General features: G+C 40.4%; 1 protein-coding gene across 1 annotated transcript in view; it reads right to left on the bottom strand.

The window, feature by feature from the left end:
* Positions 1-613: 613 nt before the first annotated feature.
* LOC120566865 (protein NLRC3-like) overlaps positions 614-19,778 on the bottom strand; it is a 40,673-nt gene continuing 21,508 nt past the window's right edge. The window contains 10 exon segments of the mRNA XM_039813531.1: positions 614-1,841; positions 3,676-3,722; positions 3,857-4,030; positions 5,816-5,989; positions 6,085-6,258; positions 6,355-6,528; positions 6,631-7,073; position 8,410; positions 8,923-8,977; positions 19,299-19,328. Of these exon segments, the coding sequence (XP_039669465.1) occupies positions 1,303-1,841; positions 3,676-3,722; positions 3,857-4,030; positions 5,816-5,989; positions 6,085-6,258; positions 6,355-6,528; positions 6,631-7,073; position 8,410; positions 8,923-8,977; positions 19,299-19,328 (1,811 nt within the window). The 3' untranslated portion in view covers positions 614-1,302.

The raw sequence follows: 19,778 nt of genomic DNA on the forward strand, positions 1-19,778 counted from the left end.
TGCACAATAAGATATTGCACAACTAACATATTGCCCAACCCTAATAGCCTACGTATTGAACAAAGATGGGAAGAGTTATTTTTTGAATGTGCAGAAATGTTAAACATGAGCAGACATCTTGCTGAAACACATCTGAGCTATTTATTCGTTTCAATAACAATTATTCAATCACACCATTAATACCACCGAGTGCAAAACAAAAGGAGGAAATGATCAACCAGAAACATGCTGAACACAGAGATGATGAATAAGTCAAAATCAAAATACAATAGACCAAAAGTCTTTTTGGAACATGTGGGAAAACACTTCAAAACGTAACATTTTTTGTATACGTTTTATTTTTTCGCTGGTCAACATTGTTTTATCAAAGTTTGTTTTATTGACGATTTTTCTAAATTAGGTGATTTTTTGGTGTTTTTCATCTTTTTGTTTATCAACTGCAAACAAAAAAACAACAACAAAAAATTCAGAGAACGTGACTACCAGAAGAAGTAAAAAAACAACAACAAAAGAGTTGGATCGTTTATTATTATTTTCACGTTTTCTCGCTTGTTGAATTTTTTGTTGTTTTATCAACGTTTATTGACAATTTTTCTACATTTGTTGACGTTTCTGTTGATTTTTTAAAATGTCTTCGATGTTTTATCAGACATGTTTGTAGCTTTAACCCTTGTGTTGTCCTCCCGGCTAAAGAAATGTTCGCACTTTAAAAAAATAAAATAAAAAAAACAACTTGTTTTTACGAGTTGTGATTGTCACTTTTCCCACTACTACCAACTTATACCACGAGTTTTACATTTCATTCTTGGAATTCAGCCTAATTTATGAGTTTAAAAAGCAGAAACATGCTATGAAATTGAATAAAATACCCAAAATTCAATGAAAGTAGTGAACTGATCCTTCATTTTACTTGAGAAGATTGTTTTTATAGAACCATCCATGTTCATTTTAGACAATTTGGTTGAAAGAAAACCCGAATTTCTGATATAGACACTTTTTGAAAATGAGTCAAATTTGACCCCAAAGACAACAGGAGGAGAAAGATGGCGTTGCAATACAGAATACAGGCAATGTTTGAAAAAACTATTTCTTGGTTGCGAAAATTGCAAGTGGCCCGATGTTCAAAAGGCAAACACGAGAACTTCACATCATCTTTGATCCATGTCGTTCATAACTGGACTTTTAACAGTTTCACAACAAAGTACGAAATAATAAACATCCCAGGGTGTGATGGTGAACAGAGTCAACTTTGATTTCAGCAGCTGATCTTAAGTCAGCAGAGTTTCTGACTACAGGAGACTCTCAGTCCTGCAGAGGACACAGAGACACTGAGGAACCAGGGCAGACCCTAAACCCAGGATAAAGAGGTTGAGTGAATGTGGTGTTGAAGGTGTGGAGGTGGATCAGTGAGTCAGAGGAGACTGTGTAGAAGGACAGACTGCCAGCAGGACAGTCCACATACACTGCTACTCTGTTAGAGACAGAGGAGGCGGTGAGACGGAGGTCTTTTCTTCTGTAATTGTGCCAGACAGAGTAACCATCATCAGAGCAGCTCAGACTCCAGGACTGATCATTTTCTCCAAACAAACAGTCTTCAATGTCTCCTCTCCTTCTGATTCTTCTGTAACTCACTGATATATCAACTTCTCCTCTCCTCTCGACCTCCCAGTAACAGCGACCAGTCAGACCATCTTTACACAGCAGCTGAGGACAGCAGTCAAACCTCTCTGGATGATCAGGATATGACTGATCCTCCTCCACACCTGTCACCTTCTTGTTGTTGTCAGACAGTTTAAGTTTTCTGTTTACTGTGTTTGTGTCCACTTCCACTTCACAGACATCTGATGGAGAGAACAAGACACAATACAGCTGCAGGTTATCATCTGTTGATTTATTAACAAATTTACTGGCAATTACTGCAAGTCAATCATTTTAAACTGATTCCATGTTCAGCTGTGAATGATGTTTAACAAACTTTTACTGAACATTATTTTTTATTTAACCTTTATTTATCCAGGTAGGTCAATTGAGAACAACTTGCCACATTCACACAGTTCCACATTCATACCTGGAAGCTGCCCAGTACAACCACAGTCTGATCTGCTGGGCCACTGAGCAGCTCCACTGGAGCAGTTGGGGTTAAGGGCCTTGCTCAAGGGCACCTCAGTGGTGGTAATGAGGGAGGGACAAGCGCTGCTCTTTCACTTTCCCCACCCAGATTTATTTTTATCCTGTCGGTCTGGGGATTGATCCGACGACCTCCTGGTCTCAAGCTCGCTTCTTAACCTCTAGGCCAGTGTTTCTCAAATGGGGGTACGCGTACCCCTAGGGGTACTTTGGAGTACTGCAGGGGGTACATGAGATTTTTGCAAAATGCTAATTACAAAATATGTCATGCATTATTCCTTAAATAATTATACTATCATAATGAATGATCTTAGTGATGGATTCTAAACATTTGAAATGTAGCATTTTAATGTTTTTCAGTTACAAGGTTGTTGTTTAGTAAATCCATCACTGCCAGCGCTATCTTGTACCTGTATTGTTTTGCATATTCTGAGACCGGATGTTGTCATTTCCAAGGCAACAGCGCCGGTGTACCAGTGTTGCTTCAGCCCAGCCTAAAATAACTTTGAAACTCTACTCTGATTTACGACACTGCACAATCTGTTCCACGCTTTTGGCAGACAGCCAAGCTAACGTTAGTTACGCTTCCGGTCGACAGCCAAGCTAATGTTAGTTTAGCTAACAGCTAATTCGGCTAACCGCTAGCTGAGACAGCATGTAATAACTTTAAAAGACCCTCAAAATAAAACGTAAAAATAAACGTTAACATATATAACAGCTGTTACGTCAGTTCTACTTTACTTTTGCTCATTTAAAATACAATCACTCAATACTTGTCTTTATTGTTATTACTGTAAAGTCTTAATTTAATTGTAGTCTGCTTTTCCCATTAAGTTTGACTTAACGTCATTTTAGCTGTCAGCTAGCGGTTAGCCGAATTAGCTGTTAGCTAAACTAACGTTAACTTCCCGATGGAGGCTAGCCATAGGCTAGCGTGGAACAGATCGTGCAGGTCGTAAACAGTAATATCTTGCGCATGTGCAGAATGGATCATGCAGGCAGAACGGATCGTGTACTGACAGATACACTGACCTTTTTACACAGATTGCTCGTTATCCGTTTTTTCCATTTTTCATTTGAGCACAAAATCAGAAATTAGAAAAACAAGTCGTTTGTTTTTTCATTTCAATTTTGGAAACGAGTATTGAGAAGAGAGAGAGTTTTTATTTCTCTGATTTTTGATTTTATTTGGAAAAAATGATACACAGATTTCAAATGATATAACTGATTGTACACTATGTGTTTTTTTCTGTTTTGAAACAAAGAACAAGTATACTTTTTTATTTTCTAATTACAAATGAATTACGTTTTATCCAATCATTCCCTGGACCCAGCACCTGAAGGCAATAATGCTCTGCTATGTATCCGCAACAGTCAAAAGGAACAAAGTTAGCTTTCTGTTGGCACAACTGTTAATGAAATGTATTTATTAATTTAAAATTGACTGAAAATCTGGAGAAGATCATCATCATATTTCAGTCAAGGAAATGTAAAAATCTAGTGTAACATGCAGTTGAGTTCTCATGAATTAAACTTAAACACGCTCACACTTCCTCAGACCAGGTCTCAGTCTCTGCGATCCACCATGGTCCACCCTGCAGAAAGAAACAAAGTCACATCAACTTCATACACTTTCACTTAGATTTAGATCCTCATTAAACATTACCAGAGTTCATCAGTTAGTGACAGAGAAACAGTGTGAGAGTTGCTGTTGTCCATCTGTTCATACCTGAGAGTGTCCAGTCTCCAGTTTGGATCCTTAAGTCCAGCCGACAGCAGCTTCACTCCTGAGTCTCCTGGATCATTGTAGCTCAGGTCCAGCACTCTCAGATGGGAGGGGTTGAAGCTCAGAGCTGAGGCCAGAGAAGTGTAGCCTTCCTCTGAGATCAGACAGCCTGACAGACTAAGCACACCCACACACGTTAGACGTTCACTAGCAGCAGAAGTTTTTGGTATGTGTGAAGTGGGCAGCTGCCCAGGGCAGCATTTTTTCATGGCACATGGGGGGCGGCACAAGCACAACCCTCTGCGCTGCAAAGCCAAATGTCTTCAAAGGAATGAAACGTTGATAATAAAGAACAGTGATTTAATAGTGATAAAGGGATGGTGCACTCCCAGGCCGGTGGGCAGTTGTATCCGCGCTAACGGCTCCTATAGTGGTCTTTGCTCCAGTCTGGCACCAGACACCCTGCGATGCCATCCAGCTCTGCGGCTTGTTGCGCTATGTAGGATTCACAAGGAGTAGCAATGCTCGCGGCCACGGGCGCATGCACGGGATGTGTGTGTGTGTGTGTGTGTGTGTGTGTCCTACCAAAGCAGAGAATAAGCTCCACACATAGTTCATTATAGGCTAAGTCTTAAATATATTTCCATATATATCCATTGAAATATTCACATTTTACATGAAAAAGTTCATCTCAGATGTGTCCAGTTTGGGACATTGCATAGCATACTGTATGTGCTGGGGTACATTTTCACATAATAGTGGAGACCTGAGTATTAACCCCCATATTGATATAAATACACCCAAAACATGCTTTTACGGATATTGTAGTCAAATATAGTGATTGTGATGTCATAATGCAACAACAAAGCAATCTGTATTTTCTGTCTTTAAAAAAACTACTAATCGATTAAAGGTTAAGGATGGTGTACATACTACAGGTAGCTACAGTGCATGTAAATACGTAAGTCAAGGTGGTGGTCTCGCCCAGGGTGTAATTCAATGTAGTACCGCCACTGTTCTAACCCTCCGTGTGTACTTCATCCACAACAATCCCACCAATCACTCCCAAAACGTCCCAGTTAGAGAGGAAATGCCCTAAACCTATTCTTTGTAAATCTTTACAATCATTCACTGAAAGAACCCAGCAGGCCTGCCTTGTTGCATCATCAAAAACTTCTTCAAAATTTGAAATTTTCAGCATGTAGCTTGCTCGAAGACAGTTGTTTCCCAAAGAGAACGGAGTCTGAGAACGGCAACACAGAGAGCAGAAGGAGAGGAACATCCAGCAGAACATCTGGCGATTATCCTGGACTAAACGTATACCACCTGTCCGTTGTTTTAAAAATAGCATTAGATGCGTGTGGCTGGTAACATCCAATCATATTATGACAACAAGACATTAGAACCTGAAACTTATCACTGTTTACTGAATATGTTCATACACTGTTTGCTGCTGCAGCTCCCTCCACCACCCAAACCTCTGTGTGTGGTATTTCATGTTATTGATCAACTAAGGATTAATGTTCATGAATAATTATTAGGGAGGGCTTCGTTAGACCGCCGCGATTCAGGGTTAAGTTGCATTATTTTGTTTGGCATGATTTCACATTGCACTTTGTCAAGCAAACAAACACAAGTTCAAAACAGTCCTGAGTCTATTAGACAGGATATCCAAGAGTCAGTTAACCCCTTCAATACAATATTGATGAAACATTTAATACAGGTCAGATCCAGCTCTCTTAAACTAGAGGGCTGGGGCTGAGAACTGACAACAGAGCTTCACTTCTATTTGACAATGCACAGCCACTCAACCTAAAAAGCTTACATAAATAGTCCATTCAATGATTCATATAATAATAATAATAATAATAATAATAATAATAATAATAATAATAATAATAATAATAATAATTCTTATTAAGAAAATGTGAGCTCAGAGGAGCTGAACAGCTGAATCCTGACCTGAGAGTTTCCAGTCTGCAGTGTTGACTCTTCAGTCCTGCAGACCCCAGCTTCACCCCTTCATCCTGCAGGTCGTTGTTACTCAGGTCCAGCTCTCTCAGACTAGAGGACTGGGAGCTGAGAACTGAGGACAGAGCTTCACAGCTTCTCTCTGATAAGTTACAGCCACTCAGCCTGAAGATGAATTTGAATCAGTCAATTTACAGATCAAATATATAAACTGAAAATAAACTTAGTGAAGGAACCTGAAAACATTCTTGAATCCTGACCTGAGAGTTTCCAGTCTGCAGGGTGGACTCTTCAGTCCAGCAGAAACCAGCTTCACTCCTGAATCCTGCAGGTCGTTGTTACTCAGGTCCAGCTCTCTCAGACTAGAGGACTGGGAGCTGAGAACTGAGGACAGAGCTTCACAGCTTCTCTCTGATAGGTTACAGCCACTCAGCCTGAAGATGAATTGTAATCAGTCAATTTACAGATCAAATATATAAACTCAAAAAAAAACTTAGTGAAGGAACCTGAAAACATTCTTGAATCCTGACCTGAGAGTTTCCAGTCTGCAGTGTGGACTCTTCAGTCCAGCAGAAACCAGCTTCGCTCCTGAATCCTGCAGGTTGTTGTTACTCAGGTCCAGCTCTCTCAGACTAGAGGACTGGGAGCTGAGAACTGAGGACAGAGCTTCACAGCTTCTCTCTGACAGGTTACAGTCATTCAGCCTGAAGAGGAATCAGCAATACATAAGAAAACAATTACAAACAATTTCTCTCAATAAAAACAACTACTGTGTATTAAATCTGGACAGTTATGTATGCACATACAGAGCTTTGTTGGAGGCTTTGACCACTGGCAGGAACCTCAGGAGAGCCTCCTCTGAAGCAGAGTATTTCTTCAGGTCAAAGACGTCCAGATTTTCTTCTGATGACAGTAAGATGAAGACCAGAGCTGACCAGTGAGCAGGAGACAGGTTATAAATGTAGAGACTTCCTGAACTCAGGGACTGTTGGATCTCCTCCACTAGAGAACGATCATTCAGTTCATTCAGACAGTGGAAGAGATTGATGCTTCTCTCCACAGACAGATTCTCACTGATCTTCTTTTTGATGTACTGGACTGTTTTCTGATTGGTCTGTGAGTTACTTCCTGTCTGTGTCAGCAGGCCTCGCAGGAGAGTCTGATTGGTCTGCAGTGAAAGACCCAGGAGGAAGCGCAGGAACAAGTCCAGGTGTCCATTTGGACTCTGTAAGGCCTTGTCCACAGCACTCTGGTAGAAATGTGTTGATCTGTCTCTGAACAATTTAGACCACCATGCCATTTGTTCTTCTGACAGCAGGTTGACTCCAGAGTTGATGAATATCAGATGGACATGAAGAGCAGCCAGAAACTCCTGAACACTCAGATGGACAAAGCAGAACACCTTGTCCTGATACAGTCCTTTCTCCTCTTTAAAGATCTGTGTGAACACTCCTGAGTACACTGAGGCTGCTCTGATTTCGATGCCACACTCTGTCAGGTCTGATTCATAGAATATCAGGTTGCCTTTCTGCAGCTGCTCAAAAGCCAGTTTTCCCAACGACTTGACCATCTTCCTGTTCTTTTTATTCCAATGTGGATCTGTCTCAGCTCCTCCATCATACTTGATGTTCTTCACTTTGGTCTGAACCACCAGGAAGTGGATGTACATCTCAGTCAGGCTCTTGGGCAGCTCTCCTCCCTCTCTGGTCTTCAACATGTCCTCCAGAACTGTAGCAGTGATCCAGCAGAAGACTGGGATGTGACACATGATGTGGAGGCTTCGTGATGTCTTGATGTGGGAGATGATTCTGCTGGCCTGCTCCTCTTCTCTGAATCCCTTCCTGAAGTACTCCTCCTTCTGTGGGTCCATGAACCCTCTGACCTCTGTTACCATGTCAACACACTCAGGAGGGATCTGATTGGCTGCTGCAGGTTGTGTGGTTATCCAGAGGTGAGCAGATGGAAGCAGTTTCCCCCTGATGAGGTTCGTCAGCAGCACATCCACTGAGGTGGACTCTGTAACATCGGTCAGGATCTCAGTGTTGTGGAAGTCCAGAGGAAGTCGATACTCATCCAGACCGTCAAAGATGAACACAACCGGGAAGTCTTCAAACCTGCAGATTCCTGCTTCTTTGGTTTCACTAAAGAAGTAATGAACAAGTTCCACCAAGCTGTACTTTTTTTCTTTCAGCACATTCAGCTCTCTGAAAGTGAATGGAAATGTGAACTGGATGTCCTGGTTGGCTTTGCCTTCAGCCCAGTCCAGAGTGAACTTCTGTGTTAAGACTGTTTTCCCGATGCCAGCCACTCCCTTTGTCATCACTGTTCTGATTGGTTCATCTCTTCCAGGTGGGGTTTTAAAGATATCTTCTTGTCTGATCCTTGTTTCTGGTCTGTCTGGTTTCCTGGATGCTGTTCCAATCTGTCTGACCTCATGTTGATCATTGACCTCTGCAGTCCCTCCCTTTGTGATGTACATCTCTGTGAACATCTGATTCAGAAGGGTTGGGTTTCCTGCTTTAGCAATCCCCTCAAACACACATTGGAACTTCTTCTGCAGCTTAGATTTAACTTTACGTTGGCACACTGCAGCACGAGTTCCTGAATAAAAAAACAAATCAGTGAGTGGATCCTAGGGGTTGGAAAAATAATCGATTCTCAGATGCATTGTGATTCTCTCTAGAACGATTCGATTCTCGATGCAGATAAGTTAATAATTGATTAAAAAAAATAAAAAAGTACTTTCTCCAGACAAGTACAAATCAGAAAACAGAGTGACTGAAAGAGGATGGAATAATGGACAACAACTTAGAGTTTAGGCAAGAGTGTAGAAGAAAAACACACAAAAATGGCCAAAAGGAAAACATTTTTTAACACATGATCTAATAAGACATACATAAAATAATTAGGCAAAACACATATAGGCTGTTCATCTACTTTATCACATTAGATCTGACCACCTCATTTTCATGTTCTAAGAAGCCAATTCTCCACCTTTAGACATGACCGAGCCTCTGACATGGAAGATTACTGGGAGAGAAGGTGACTTCCACAAGCAGGTTTAAGGCTTAAGCATGGAATGACTACAAAATAAAAACCTCAGTAGACAAAACATTTCATTAAAACTTGTGTGTGACAAATATATGTCAAAATCTAAGCTTTGTCTAGCTGATTTGTCTAGGAAGTGATTAGCAAACTCTGAGTAGCAAACTCAGATTTATATGTATAGTTTTAAAAATCACGCATGGAAAAAAATTGTTGCATCGAGATGCATCGATAATCGGTTTAGAATTGAATCGTTGGCCTCTGAATCGAATCCAATTGTAAGGTGCCAAGAGATTCCCACACCTAGTGGATCCTACAGAAAAAAAATTTAAGTTTGGCTGTATCTCCCATGTTGCCTCCATTTCCTCTTTCCATCATATTAAATATGTTACAATTCTCTTACTGCTCTGCAGACGGTCAGCCAGATCCTCTTGCTTCATTCTCTTCAGGAAGTGCAGTGTGATCTTCAGAAATGCCTCTCTGCTGCTCCTCTTCTGCTCTTCATCCTCCCCTTCCAACATCTCCTCATCCTCCCTCTGACTCCCTAAGCATTCTGGGTAATCTGGACTCAGAACCTTCTGGACCTTCTTCAGCTCGTTCTTCACAAAAGTGACTATGTCCTCCTCCAGCAGCTGGAACAGAAGATTATATTAATGACACAAAGTAAAGTCATTGAAGCAAACATCAGATCCATGTTGGACAGACTGACAACCTACTGGTCTAAAATTAGTAGCCTCAATACGATTGTGAACAGAATAGATGTAAAATTAGTTGTTGTACATGTACAGACCATAAATATGGAGTCCAGGTGTGTTTTGTGCCACTGGGCAGACTGACCACTGGGAACCTCTGAGCTCTCCTGGTCCACTCTGTGGAGGAATCAGGAAGAATTAGCTCACATTATGTTTGAACCATAAACTGAATACAGTTCAAGTTTTTCCAAAAACAACAACAGATTTTCTGTTCTGTCATGATTCATCACAATAAAAAACAGATTCAATCAACACTGTAAATGATGGAAGACCAATTTTGAATCTCATGACTGCTGCTGGGAACTGATAAACACTGACAATTACTGAACATACAGTGTTTTATCTGCTTTCACTGGTTTTAATGGACAGTAAAATTATTTGATTGCCAGTAAATCATGTTGTAAACACGCCCTGTTTTTAATGCTTATTCAACCAGCTTGGCATTACAATGGGATACACAACAACAAGAAAATTCCGCAATACATTTTGACGGTGTGCCTACTACTTTGTGCACATTCGAATAACACTGTCTAACAGTAAATCTGCTGTTTGACATGTCCTGAAAAGAGAGGAAAACACGACCTACAGTAAAGAGTCTCCATGATAGGAGGTTTGTGTGTCAGAACTTGTTGCTATGGAAATATCCACAGTGAGGGAGTAGAGGAGGGAGGGGGGGGTCAGTATCTTTAATGGGACAAACATGTCCATTTAATGATAATTATACCTCTTAAGTTTGTTCTGTAATTCAAAAGCCGTGGGTCCAAACGGCAAAAATATTATCATCACAAGAGAGATAAAAGTCTGCCGAACGCATTGATGTGGTTTTTATGTTTGTGTTGTCAAATATATGGGACACAGAGCAGGTAACAAACAGGGAACCGTCTGCATACTTCCAGATATTTCTTTTTCATTGTTTCTATCGGCAGTTGGTATGAACAGAACCAAAAGTTTAAGCCCGGTGTATTCCATAGTTACAAGTCTGTGACCAGCATAACATTTCCTACATTTTGACCAACCATGATGTATGAAGAGTGAAAACTGTAGGAGAGAGAGCCATTTATTTGGAAAGATTTCAGAGAATCGTACTGCAGCTCCATTATTTTTCGTTGTTTCTATCGGAGGTTGGTATGAACAGTGCCAAAAGTTTACGTCCGGTGGATTCCATAGTTACATGTCTGCGACCGGCATAACATTTCCTACATTTTGACCAACCATGATGTATGAAGAGTGAAAACTGTAGGGGAGAGAGACATTTATTTCAGAGAATCGTACTGCAGCTCCACCCTCTTTCCTCCCCTCTAGCTCTTAACATTCCGTCCCCATACACATACATTGGAAAATCTGAAACTGTCTGAAAACTGGACGATACATAAACTGTGATTTTGTAGAAACAGTGCTTGACATCAGAATAGAGCTCAAGACCTTGGGTTCTGGAAGTAAATTTCCCATTCATTTCTCCCATTGACGTATAAAGAGTTTTAGGCCATGCCTTAGGCTAACCAGCTATGACGTGACTCATAAGCATACAACATATCATTTTGAGTGAAAAAATGAACAGAAAATCCAAAAAAGGTCAAAGGTACAAGACTGTGTACATATTTTCATTATCAAGCGAAGTAACTAATTGTAAAGGACCACTTTGGAGTTTTGATGTATGCTGCTGAGTTAATGAGTAAAATGGGTAAAATATTTGTATGTGATTGACTGGAAATTCTGTGTACTCGCAATGTTGAAATGTGTCCCTTTGGTGGCACCGTAGGTTTTTGCACAATGGAGGATTAGCTTTGAAAGGTAGCTGGCGGGTGTGAATGGCACGCAGCTGTGTTTGTGCCTACAGGATTTTATCTGAGATTTTGTGTTTCTTTTATGAAATTTCAGAACTTGATGCCCGTTTCATGACGGAAGAAAGGACGATCGCATATTGTTTTGCATTCCTTGCCCAGACAGCAACCCAACATTGAATAAATATTGATTTTCCATCGGAATCATCATTATGGTTGATATTGAAATTTCAATGCAAAATAAATGTTGAATCACCATTACAATATCGATGAAACCTGACGTTATTAATGTTGATGGCAACAACATTGGAACAACATTGATCTGTAGTTATCTTTATGATTGATTAAGCATTGATATTTGGTTTACTGGGCGATATTGCCAATGTGTTGAAAAGTCATTGATTTAGAGTTGACCGGGAAACGACCAAACGACCTGTTGTTGAAAAGCCATCGAAATATAGTTGACCGGGAAATATGATTGAAAATGCATTGATATATAGTTGACCGGGAAATATGATTGAAAAAGCATTGATATATAGTTGACCGGGAAATATGATTGAAAAGCCATTGATTTTTGGTTGACCGGGAGATCATCGGGTGGTAGACCAACTTACTGCACCGGACACATCTCATTTCTGGACTCTTGGGGCGAATACGATCAGGTAAGCTTGCGTAATATGTAATGTTCGATATGAATGAATTGTACTAAATCAAATACTGTTACTCGTTAACATGATGGTTAGTGTCCATCATGCTTTTGGATTCTGCATCAGACAACTTTTAAAAATAGCTAATGTTAGCTAGCGTTAGCTAACGTTAGCTAGCGTTAGCTAACATTCGCTAGCGTTAGCTAACATTAGCTAGCGTTAGCTAGCAGTAACAGTCTTAGAATATGGAACAGATGAAGTTGGAAATGTTTTGGCAAGGAAATGATTGGATATGACTGAATTTCCATTTGTAGTTGCATTATAGCTTTTGGATTTTGCTGAGGACAACTTTTGAATTCGGTCATGTTAGCTAATGCTAGCTAACGTTAGCTAGCGCTAGTCTTAGCCTAAAAATCCATTTTGAACTGATGTTGGGCAAGGATGTGACAGTATTTGTTGCTCTAATTGTGTTGTAATGTGTTTGTAGAGAGGAAAATGCCAGGCGGAGAGGGAAGGAAAGAGATCACCTGCCGGAGGGACTGAAAGAAAGTAAAAAGGTAACCTTCAATTTTGAAAAGTGATTTGAATTTAGGGAAAACATGATAGGTTAGCCTACAACACTGGACAAATTGCCTTATATCCGATCATTGAAAAATACTAGGCCTAGTAAATTTGTTTCCAAGTGTGTATATGTGGGTGTTCTGTTTAACTAAGCAAAGGCCATTTACATTGTGCTTGTATTTTCTGTTTTAGATGCTCTTACACAGCAGATGGGGACAGCGCCGTCACCCAATTTACTTTGCCCAGGCTGTGCAACAGTTGCTGCGCTATGCGTCAGACCGGGCAGGATGGACTGGACGACAAAGCAGTCAGACATCAGAGGACCATGAACTGTAACTATGCTAAAGAGGACAAATAATGAAATAAGAGGCTAATAAAATGAATTTGTTTTTACCTTAAACAGTGTGGTGTGGTCAGTGTTTTAGGCTAGGCTATAGGCATAAAAGCTTTCAAATGTTCCATCACTTTTTAACATCCTGGCTGTAGATAAAGCAGGATATTCATTATAGGCTATCTAATTTAGGGCATTACATTTTCGTATGCCTAGCAATACTTTTCTATGGCTTAATAATGATTGAAATTCCATTGAAATCACGTTGATCCTTAGTTCAGTTGAAATTTCAACATTGTTTCAATATTCCTGATAATTGAAATACCATTGAAATTCCGTTGATCTATGGACAGGATTTCAACGTTGTTTCAATATTAAAACAGGGTGCAAAATGATGTTGAATCAACATCAGAATTTGATGTTGTTTCAATGACTTAATGTTGACAACGGAATGTTGATTTAACATAGTTTCAATGACTGTTTGCTGTCTGGGTGGTGAGCGCAGTGAGGTACAATGTGTTTTCATCAACCCAGTCTCACACCAGGTCGTGTAATAGTCACGTTATTTTAATCTATTAAGTCGTGGACAGGTTACGTAAATGCCTACGGCTACGGGGAAATGAGGCGCCACACGCCGGCCAAAACAACGGAACGGGCCGCCACTCGCGATCGGGAAAATGAGGCGCCACACGCCGGCCAAAACAACGGAACGGGCCGCTACTTGCGATCGGGAAAATGAGGCGCCACACGCCGGCCAAAACAACGGAACGGGCCGCTACTTGCGATCGGGAAAATGAGGCGCCACACGCCGGCCAAAACAACGGAACGGGCCGCTACTCGCGATCGGGAAAATGAGGCGCCACACGCCGGCCAAAATAACGGAACGGGCCGCCACTCGCGGGCCGCCACCGCCACTCGCGGACCGCCACTCGCGCCGCCACTCGCGGGACACGGGAAATGAAACGCCACAATAACGAGACGGTTGGGGTTAGGAAAAAAAAGAACCCAACCACCACCCCGACCAACCTCCCTACGCAGACTTTCGCCTTATCAACTACTCGCTACTCGCTTTCGTTCTGGGATCACGAAATATGCTTCCCATTAAAATGCATTGCTTTCAATTTCGTAATACCCACACGAAAAAAACGGCATTTACGTAACCTGTCCACGATTTAATAGATTACAATAACGTGACTATTACACGACCTGGCATGAGACTGGGCTGGTTTTCATTCATAGTAATTCAGAAATTGTTTGCATGTATGTATAGTTTATTTTGTTGTGTAATTAATGTTTGTCATCCGAAATGTTTGTTCACGTAATGAAGTTTGTATCTGTGAAAACGCGTGTGTGAAATGTTTGTTGTATTTATGTTTTCAATACAGTTTTCACGGTGCTAAGGTGACGATGGATTAACGAATGTTGAACATCATGCCGGACTGGCACACTCAATAAAAGACACCTTATGCCTCAGTCGAGACTCTCGTTTTTGGATCCAAGGGCTGTAACACTACTCATCCCATAAACCACCGCGCACCACTGAATAAAGGAAGCTACATTAGTTTAGCTAACAGCAAATTTGGCTAACCACTAGCTGAGACAGCATGTAATAACTTTAAAAGACCCTCAAAATAAAACCTGAAAATAACCGTTAAAATATATAACGGCTGTTACGTCAACTGTAGCCTGCTTTTCCCAGTGTTTAGTTTGAGTTAACGTTATTTTAGACTGAATCAAGCTGTCAGCTAGTGGTTAGCCAAATTAGCTGTTAGCTAAACTAACGTTAGCTTCCCAGTGGAGGCTAACGGCAGAAGTGTGGAACAGATCGTGCACCGATCAGCACAGGTCGGGTACCGACAGCTCCCCCTCCTCACCAGCATGAGTTCCACCAATCAGAGGCATCACTGTGGGATTGTGGGATTGTTCAGGATTGTGGGTAATGGAGTACTTATCCAAGACATCACGAATAAAAGACATTTATCTCAAAACAAGGTTGGTGCCCCATGAACTTTTGGCATCTATATGAGCATATACAATCGCTTAGTCATGTCATAGCTGGTTTTAAGTTTACCATCAACGGTTATGATTTTGTGGCTTATACTCAAATTGTCAATGGAGAAATTGCATTGTGGGCAGGACTGTTGAGCTCTATGCCCATTCAGCCCAATAAAGGCCAAAGTCCTGTCTTCGGTTTAAACTTTTAATTATTTTTCTACATTAAAGTATGGCGATACAGTATGGCCCCAAAAAGGGGTTGTTTTGAGCCAGGGGTCGGCAACCTTTTTGAGATGAAGTGCCCTTTTCAAAATTTCTTGTTTATTAGTGTGCCATGTCAACATTAAGTTTAATTATGATATCACATCAAAATGTAATATCCAGGGAATCTGTAATTTTATTCCATAGCAACATTTGATAACATTTATTTCTCATAATCAGGACCTTGTAGTTATTATTATTGTATATTATTATTATGATAATGGAAACATGTTTTTAGTATGCAGCTTCCTGATTGGTGGAAAATGGGCTGACAAAAATATCACTGTCAAATAGCCTGAAGCGAAAAGTTGACGTGGAAAAGCCCAGCTTTAATAATCAATCGACTGATAAGCAGGTCCTGTATGCCTCATTTTCAATGAAACGATGCTGTGGCAAAATAATAATAACACAACCAGCATCATTATCAAGAATGAAGAACATGAACATAACGATTGCGTCATTCACGTGCATATTAAGTAGCCACATGTATTTGTTTTGGTCTTATAATGCATTCATATTTACCGCTCCAGCAGAGAGGATGGTTTCTTCAGCCAGCTTAAGTTCATAAGAATTTGTCCAAATTTCAAGATTCCCTGCAAACTAAGATAAACAGACTACAAACCGACAGCTTTCATCTTAGCTTGTTTTGTAAAAATTTGCTATTTATAGAGTAGAGCTGTGTTTGCGTAAAACAGCGCAGTGGACAAGAGCGGACTGAGCAGACAGAGCAGATTGAAATACCGCTTTCTATGTTTATGCCGGTCTACACAGGTGAGTGCATTGATAAGTATTGTTTTTTAACTCACGAAGGTTTTAATGTAGCCTACTTAAAGTAACAAGACTAGCGTTAGTTCATCTGACCCAGCGGCCGTTGGTAATCCTCTTTGTATTGTTCCCAGTCAGAGATATGAGTCAAACTACCGTAAATAACAGGTTGCGCAACTGTGAACGTTGTAATTTTGCATGCGGATGAGAGAGTGCTTCAGCATTTCAACCATGATTTACACACATCAATAACTCTCTTGCACACATATTGCCAGCGTGCCATTGGTTAAGGTCCCGCGTGCCCATGGTGGCACGCGTGCCTAAGGTTGCCGACCCCCTGTTTTGAGCTATGTTAAGCGATTTCCCAAAGATTTTCCATTAAAGTCTATCCGTAATTTTGCACCGTTTTTTTGCCGGTCTCATGAAAACCATGCGGCAAATCTCTTATTCAAATGATAGCACACCATTCCCGGTCATTACACACATGTTGATGTACTTTGTGTGCATGAGTTGGCAACACTCCCTGACTAGTATGACAAAAATGTGGCGGAAGATGGAGAATAAGAAATAAGTATGGGGGCTAATAGTCATTCTGCCGATTGCTGCTATTGGATAACTAGGATAACTAGAGTCACTTCTGATGTGATACTTGTTTTTATTTGGTCAAAGGCGGTGAGACCGGCCATGTCTGCCTGATGCAAATAACACTGTCAATGATGTGCAGTCAATTCTGTATCTGACTGATGATAAAAAATAAAAAAACAGCAAGTCATCTGTTTCAATCAACAGCTTTAAGCATTTACACTGGGTCAAAAGAAGGACGTCCATCTTTGAAGTTAATGAAACCACCCTTAGAACAATCACTCTTCATGGACACACAGCTGGGTACAGCAGACTTTTCTTCCTTTTTCTCAACACTGAAAGTTACAGAACATACAATATTTCTGCCATCGCTGGTTATAATGGACAATACAATTTAAAAAAACACATACTAGTCTCTTAGCATATTGTTTTGTAAGTGCTCTGAGAAAAAAACTACTTCTCTGCCTCCTCTTAGCTCTGTTTCAATCAACAGTTTTAAAGGTGCCCTGCCGCACAAAACCGTTTTTACTTGCATTTTTTGAAATATGTTAGGTCCATATGTGTTTGTGTTATGTTGTGAATGTGAAAATGAACTGCTACCTCCTCTGTCAGCTCTAACCACTGAACAGAAATAAGCGGAGAAATCAGGCCAATTACAAAAGCTGGTCAGTCTGACATCATGTTGCCTGAGCTCATTACTATTCATGAACTCACCCAGTTAAAGGATGCTGATAGCCAGGTTCTCATTGGCTAGCTGTTAGCCAATCAGATTCAGGCAGCTTAGCTCGTTGAATATTAATGAGAACTGGCACAAGTCTTCCTGCAGGCTTTCTATACCACGCTAGAATGGCTTGAAACAAGGTAACCAAGGTTACAGAGTCCATGGTAGACCTTCAGACATTACCACAAAGTAATGAAATATGTGTGGCAGGGCACCTTTAAGTACTTACACTGGGTCAATAGAAGGACGTCCATCTTTGAAGTTAATGAAACCACCCTCAGACCGATCACTGTTTATGGACACACAGCTGGGTACAGCAGACTTTTCTTCCTTTTTCTCAACACTGAAAGTTACAGAACATACAATATTTCTGCTTTCACTAGTTATAATGGACAATACAATTTAAAAAAACACATACTAGTCTTTTAGCATATTGTTTTGTAAGTACTCTGAGATAAAACTACTTCTCTACCTTCTCTTAGCTCTGTTTTCAGACTTTATAGGAAATTAAACCATGACAAGAGACTGCTGCAGGAAGAGGTCTCACCCTGCTTTAAATCTTGTTTTTTGCTTTCTAGCCATTGCAGCTTTAAGTTATTAATTAACAGAGAAGAGATTATCATTTTATCTTTGAGTGCACTTTGAACAACAGAGGTCTCAATAAAATAAAAATATGAGCTTTCATATAATACATGAAGTCCAAATGAAACAACAGTATCAGCATTAAATCTAATGACTGGAATCTGTTTTATAGATGAATGGCTTTAATACGAGTCCATGTTCAGATGAAAGAGCAGAGACACAGTCAACAGTAAGTTATGAATATGTTGAAGGGTGAAACTGGATCAGATGTAATGTGAAGAGTTAAGTGTGATACCTTTCCATGTTGGTGGTAACCTGCAGCCACCTGAGAAACACAAACAGACACATCATTAGTCATCTGTGTATCAATTTTCTTTTAATATTCAATTGAGTTCAAAACTCTCAGATCAAAAAAGGAAATTAAAAAAAACAGGACATGGGCATAATTTGAATTTGATATTTAATTAGTCCTATTAGTGTGGCCCGGTGGGCACATTAAAATGTGGGGAATGGGTGTCCTCCAACAGGGTTATTTTGAGCATCAAAGACTTCATTTCCTGCATTCTGATATACCTTTATGCACCAATTTATGGTAGGAATACCTTTATTTTAACCTGACTCCGCCAGATGGATGGCTTCGCATTTGCTCGGCATATGCATCTGGGAACCCTCCGTTGGAGAACTTTTGGGAAGGGGCGAAAATACTGGTTAGCTGATTGGATAAACCATCTGTCTATCACCTATGTTGGTGATAGACGGGCCAAATCAACGAATCAGATCAACGAAGCGTATGAAAATACAACCACAAGCCAGGCTACCCCTGCTGCTGCAGGCAAAGCATAGCTCGTTAGCTCAGCAAGCAAGCAACATGTCGGTAAAGGATATTTGCCGTTTGTGTAACGAGAATTTACGAATAAAAGACACCCTTTCAGGTTCCTGGTCCATATTCCAAAAGAAGAATCCTTGTAAGAGAAAAAAGCATTAGCGAGCAGCTAACAGAATTAGGGCTACTGATGTCTGAAAATACTGGTTAGCTGATTGGATAAACCATCTGTCTGTCATCACCTAAACCCGCCTCAAAACCAACGCTAATTGGCCCGGTCGTTTGGATGAACGGCTCCAAATTTTCTCTATCTCAAGATGCTAGACTGATCTGCAAATGGAAAACTGGAGCTCGCCAGATCAGGACTGTCTCACGAGGCTACCTTTATTTGTCCTATGAGAAGGAAAACACAGATGACATTCAAAACATATCAAAAATATAATGGAATATAAAGCAGTAAGAGGGCTTTCACATCAGGGACCTGAGCCTGGATCACAAAAGTTGACCCCAGCAACAAGGACAAAATTAAATAGGCTACTTATATTTGTCTTAAATGGAGCATTTGGGCCCGGTCGCTACACACACACACTAAGCACACACTACACACTATGTGCTACACACTACGCACTGCGCTCGATGAAAGATGAGAGAAGTCTCTCTGCATGTTCTGCAGCGTTAGTTAAGTTTGCTGTCACATTACTTGACCCCGTATTTGTGAATACAAATATCTGAAGTGAACGTTCTGTCACAAAACTATGTTGTTGCGTATCATAGCACATTTTTATGAGATGTTTGGAGATTTCATAGTAGGTATACTGCGTATACTTGTGTATAAAGTAGACTACACCACTGCTGGTGTCCAAGGCACTCACCCCCGACAGAATCTGTATCCCCTAGACCCGTTTTTTAAATATCCTTTTTTTTTATTTGAGCATAAAATGCAAAGTATGAAAAACAAATTAGTTTTTTTTTCAGAATCCTGAAGAAATAACAGAATAAGAAATCGTTTTTACATTTTCCGATTTTGGATTCTCATTTGAATAGAAGAACGAACGATACACGGACTATTAGTCGTCAGTCTCATTTGATTTGTGTCTCATCAGGAATA

This window comes from Perca fluviatilis, chromosome 10, assembly GCF_010015445.1.
Source record: "Perca fluviatilis chromosome 10, GENO_Pfluv_1.0, whole genome shotgun sequence".
NCBI lineage: Eukaryota > Metazoa > Chordata > Actinopteri > Perciformes > Percidae > Perca > Perca fluviatilis.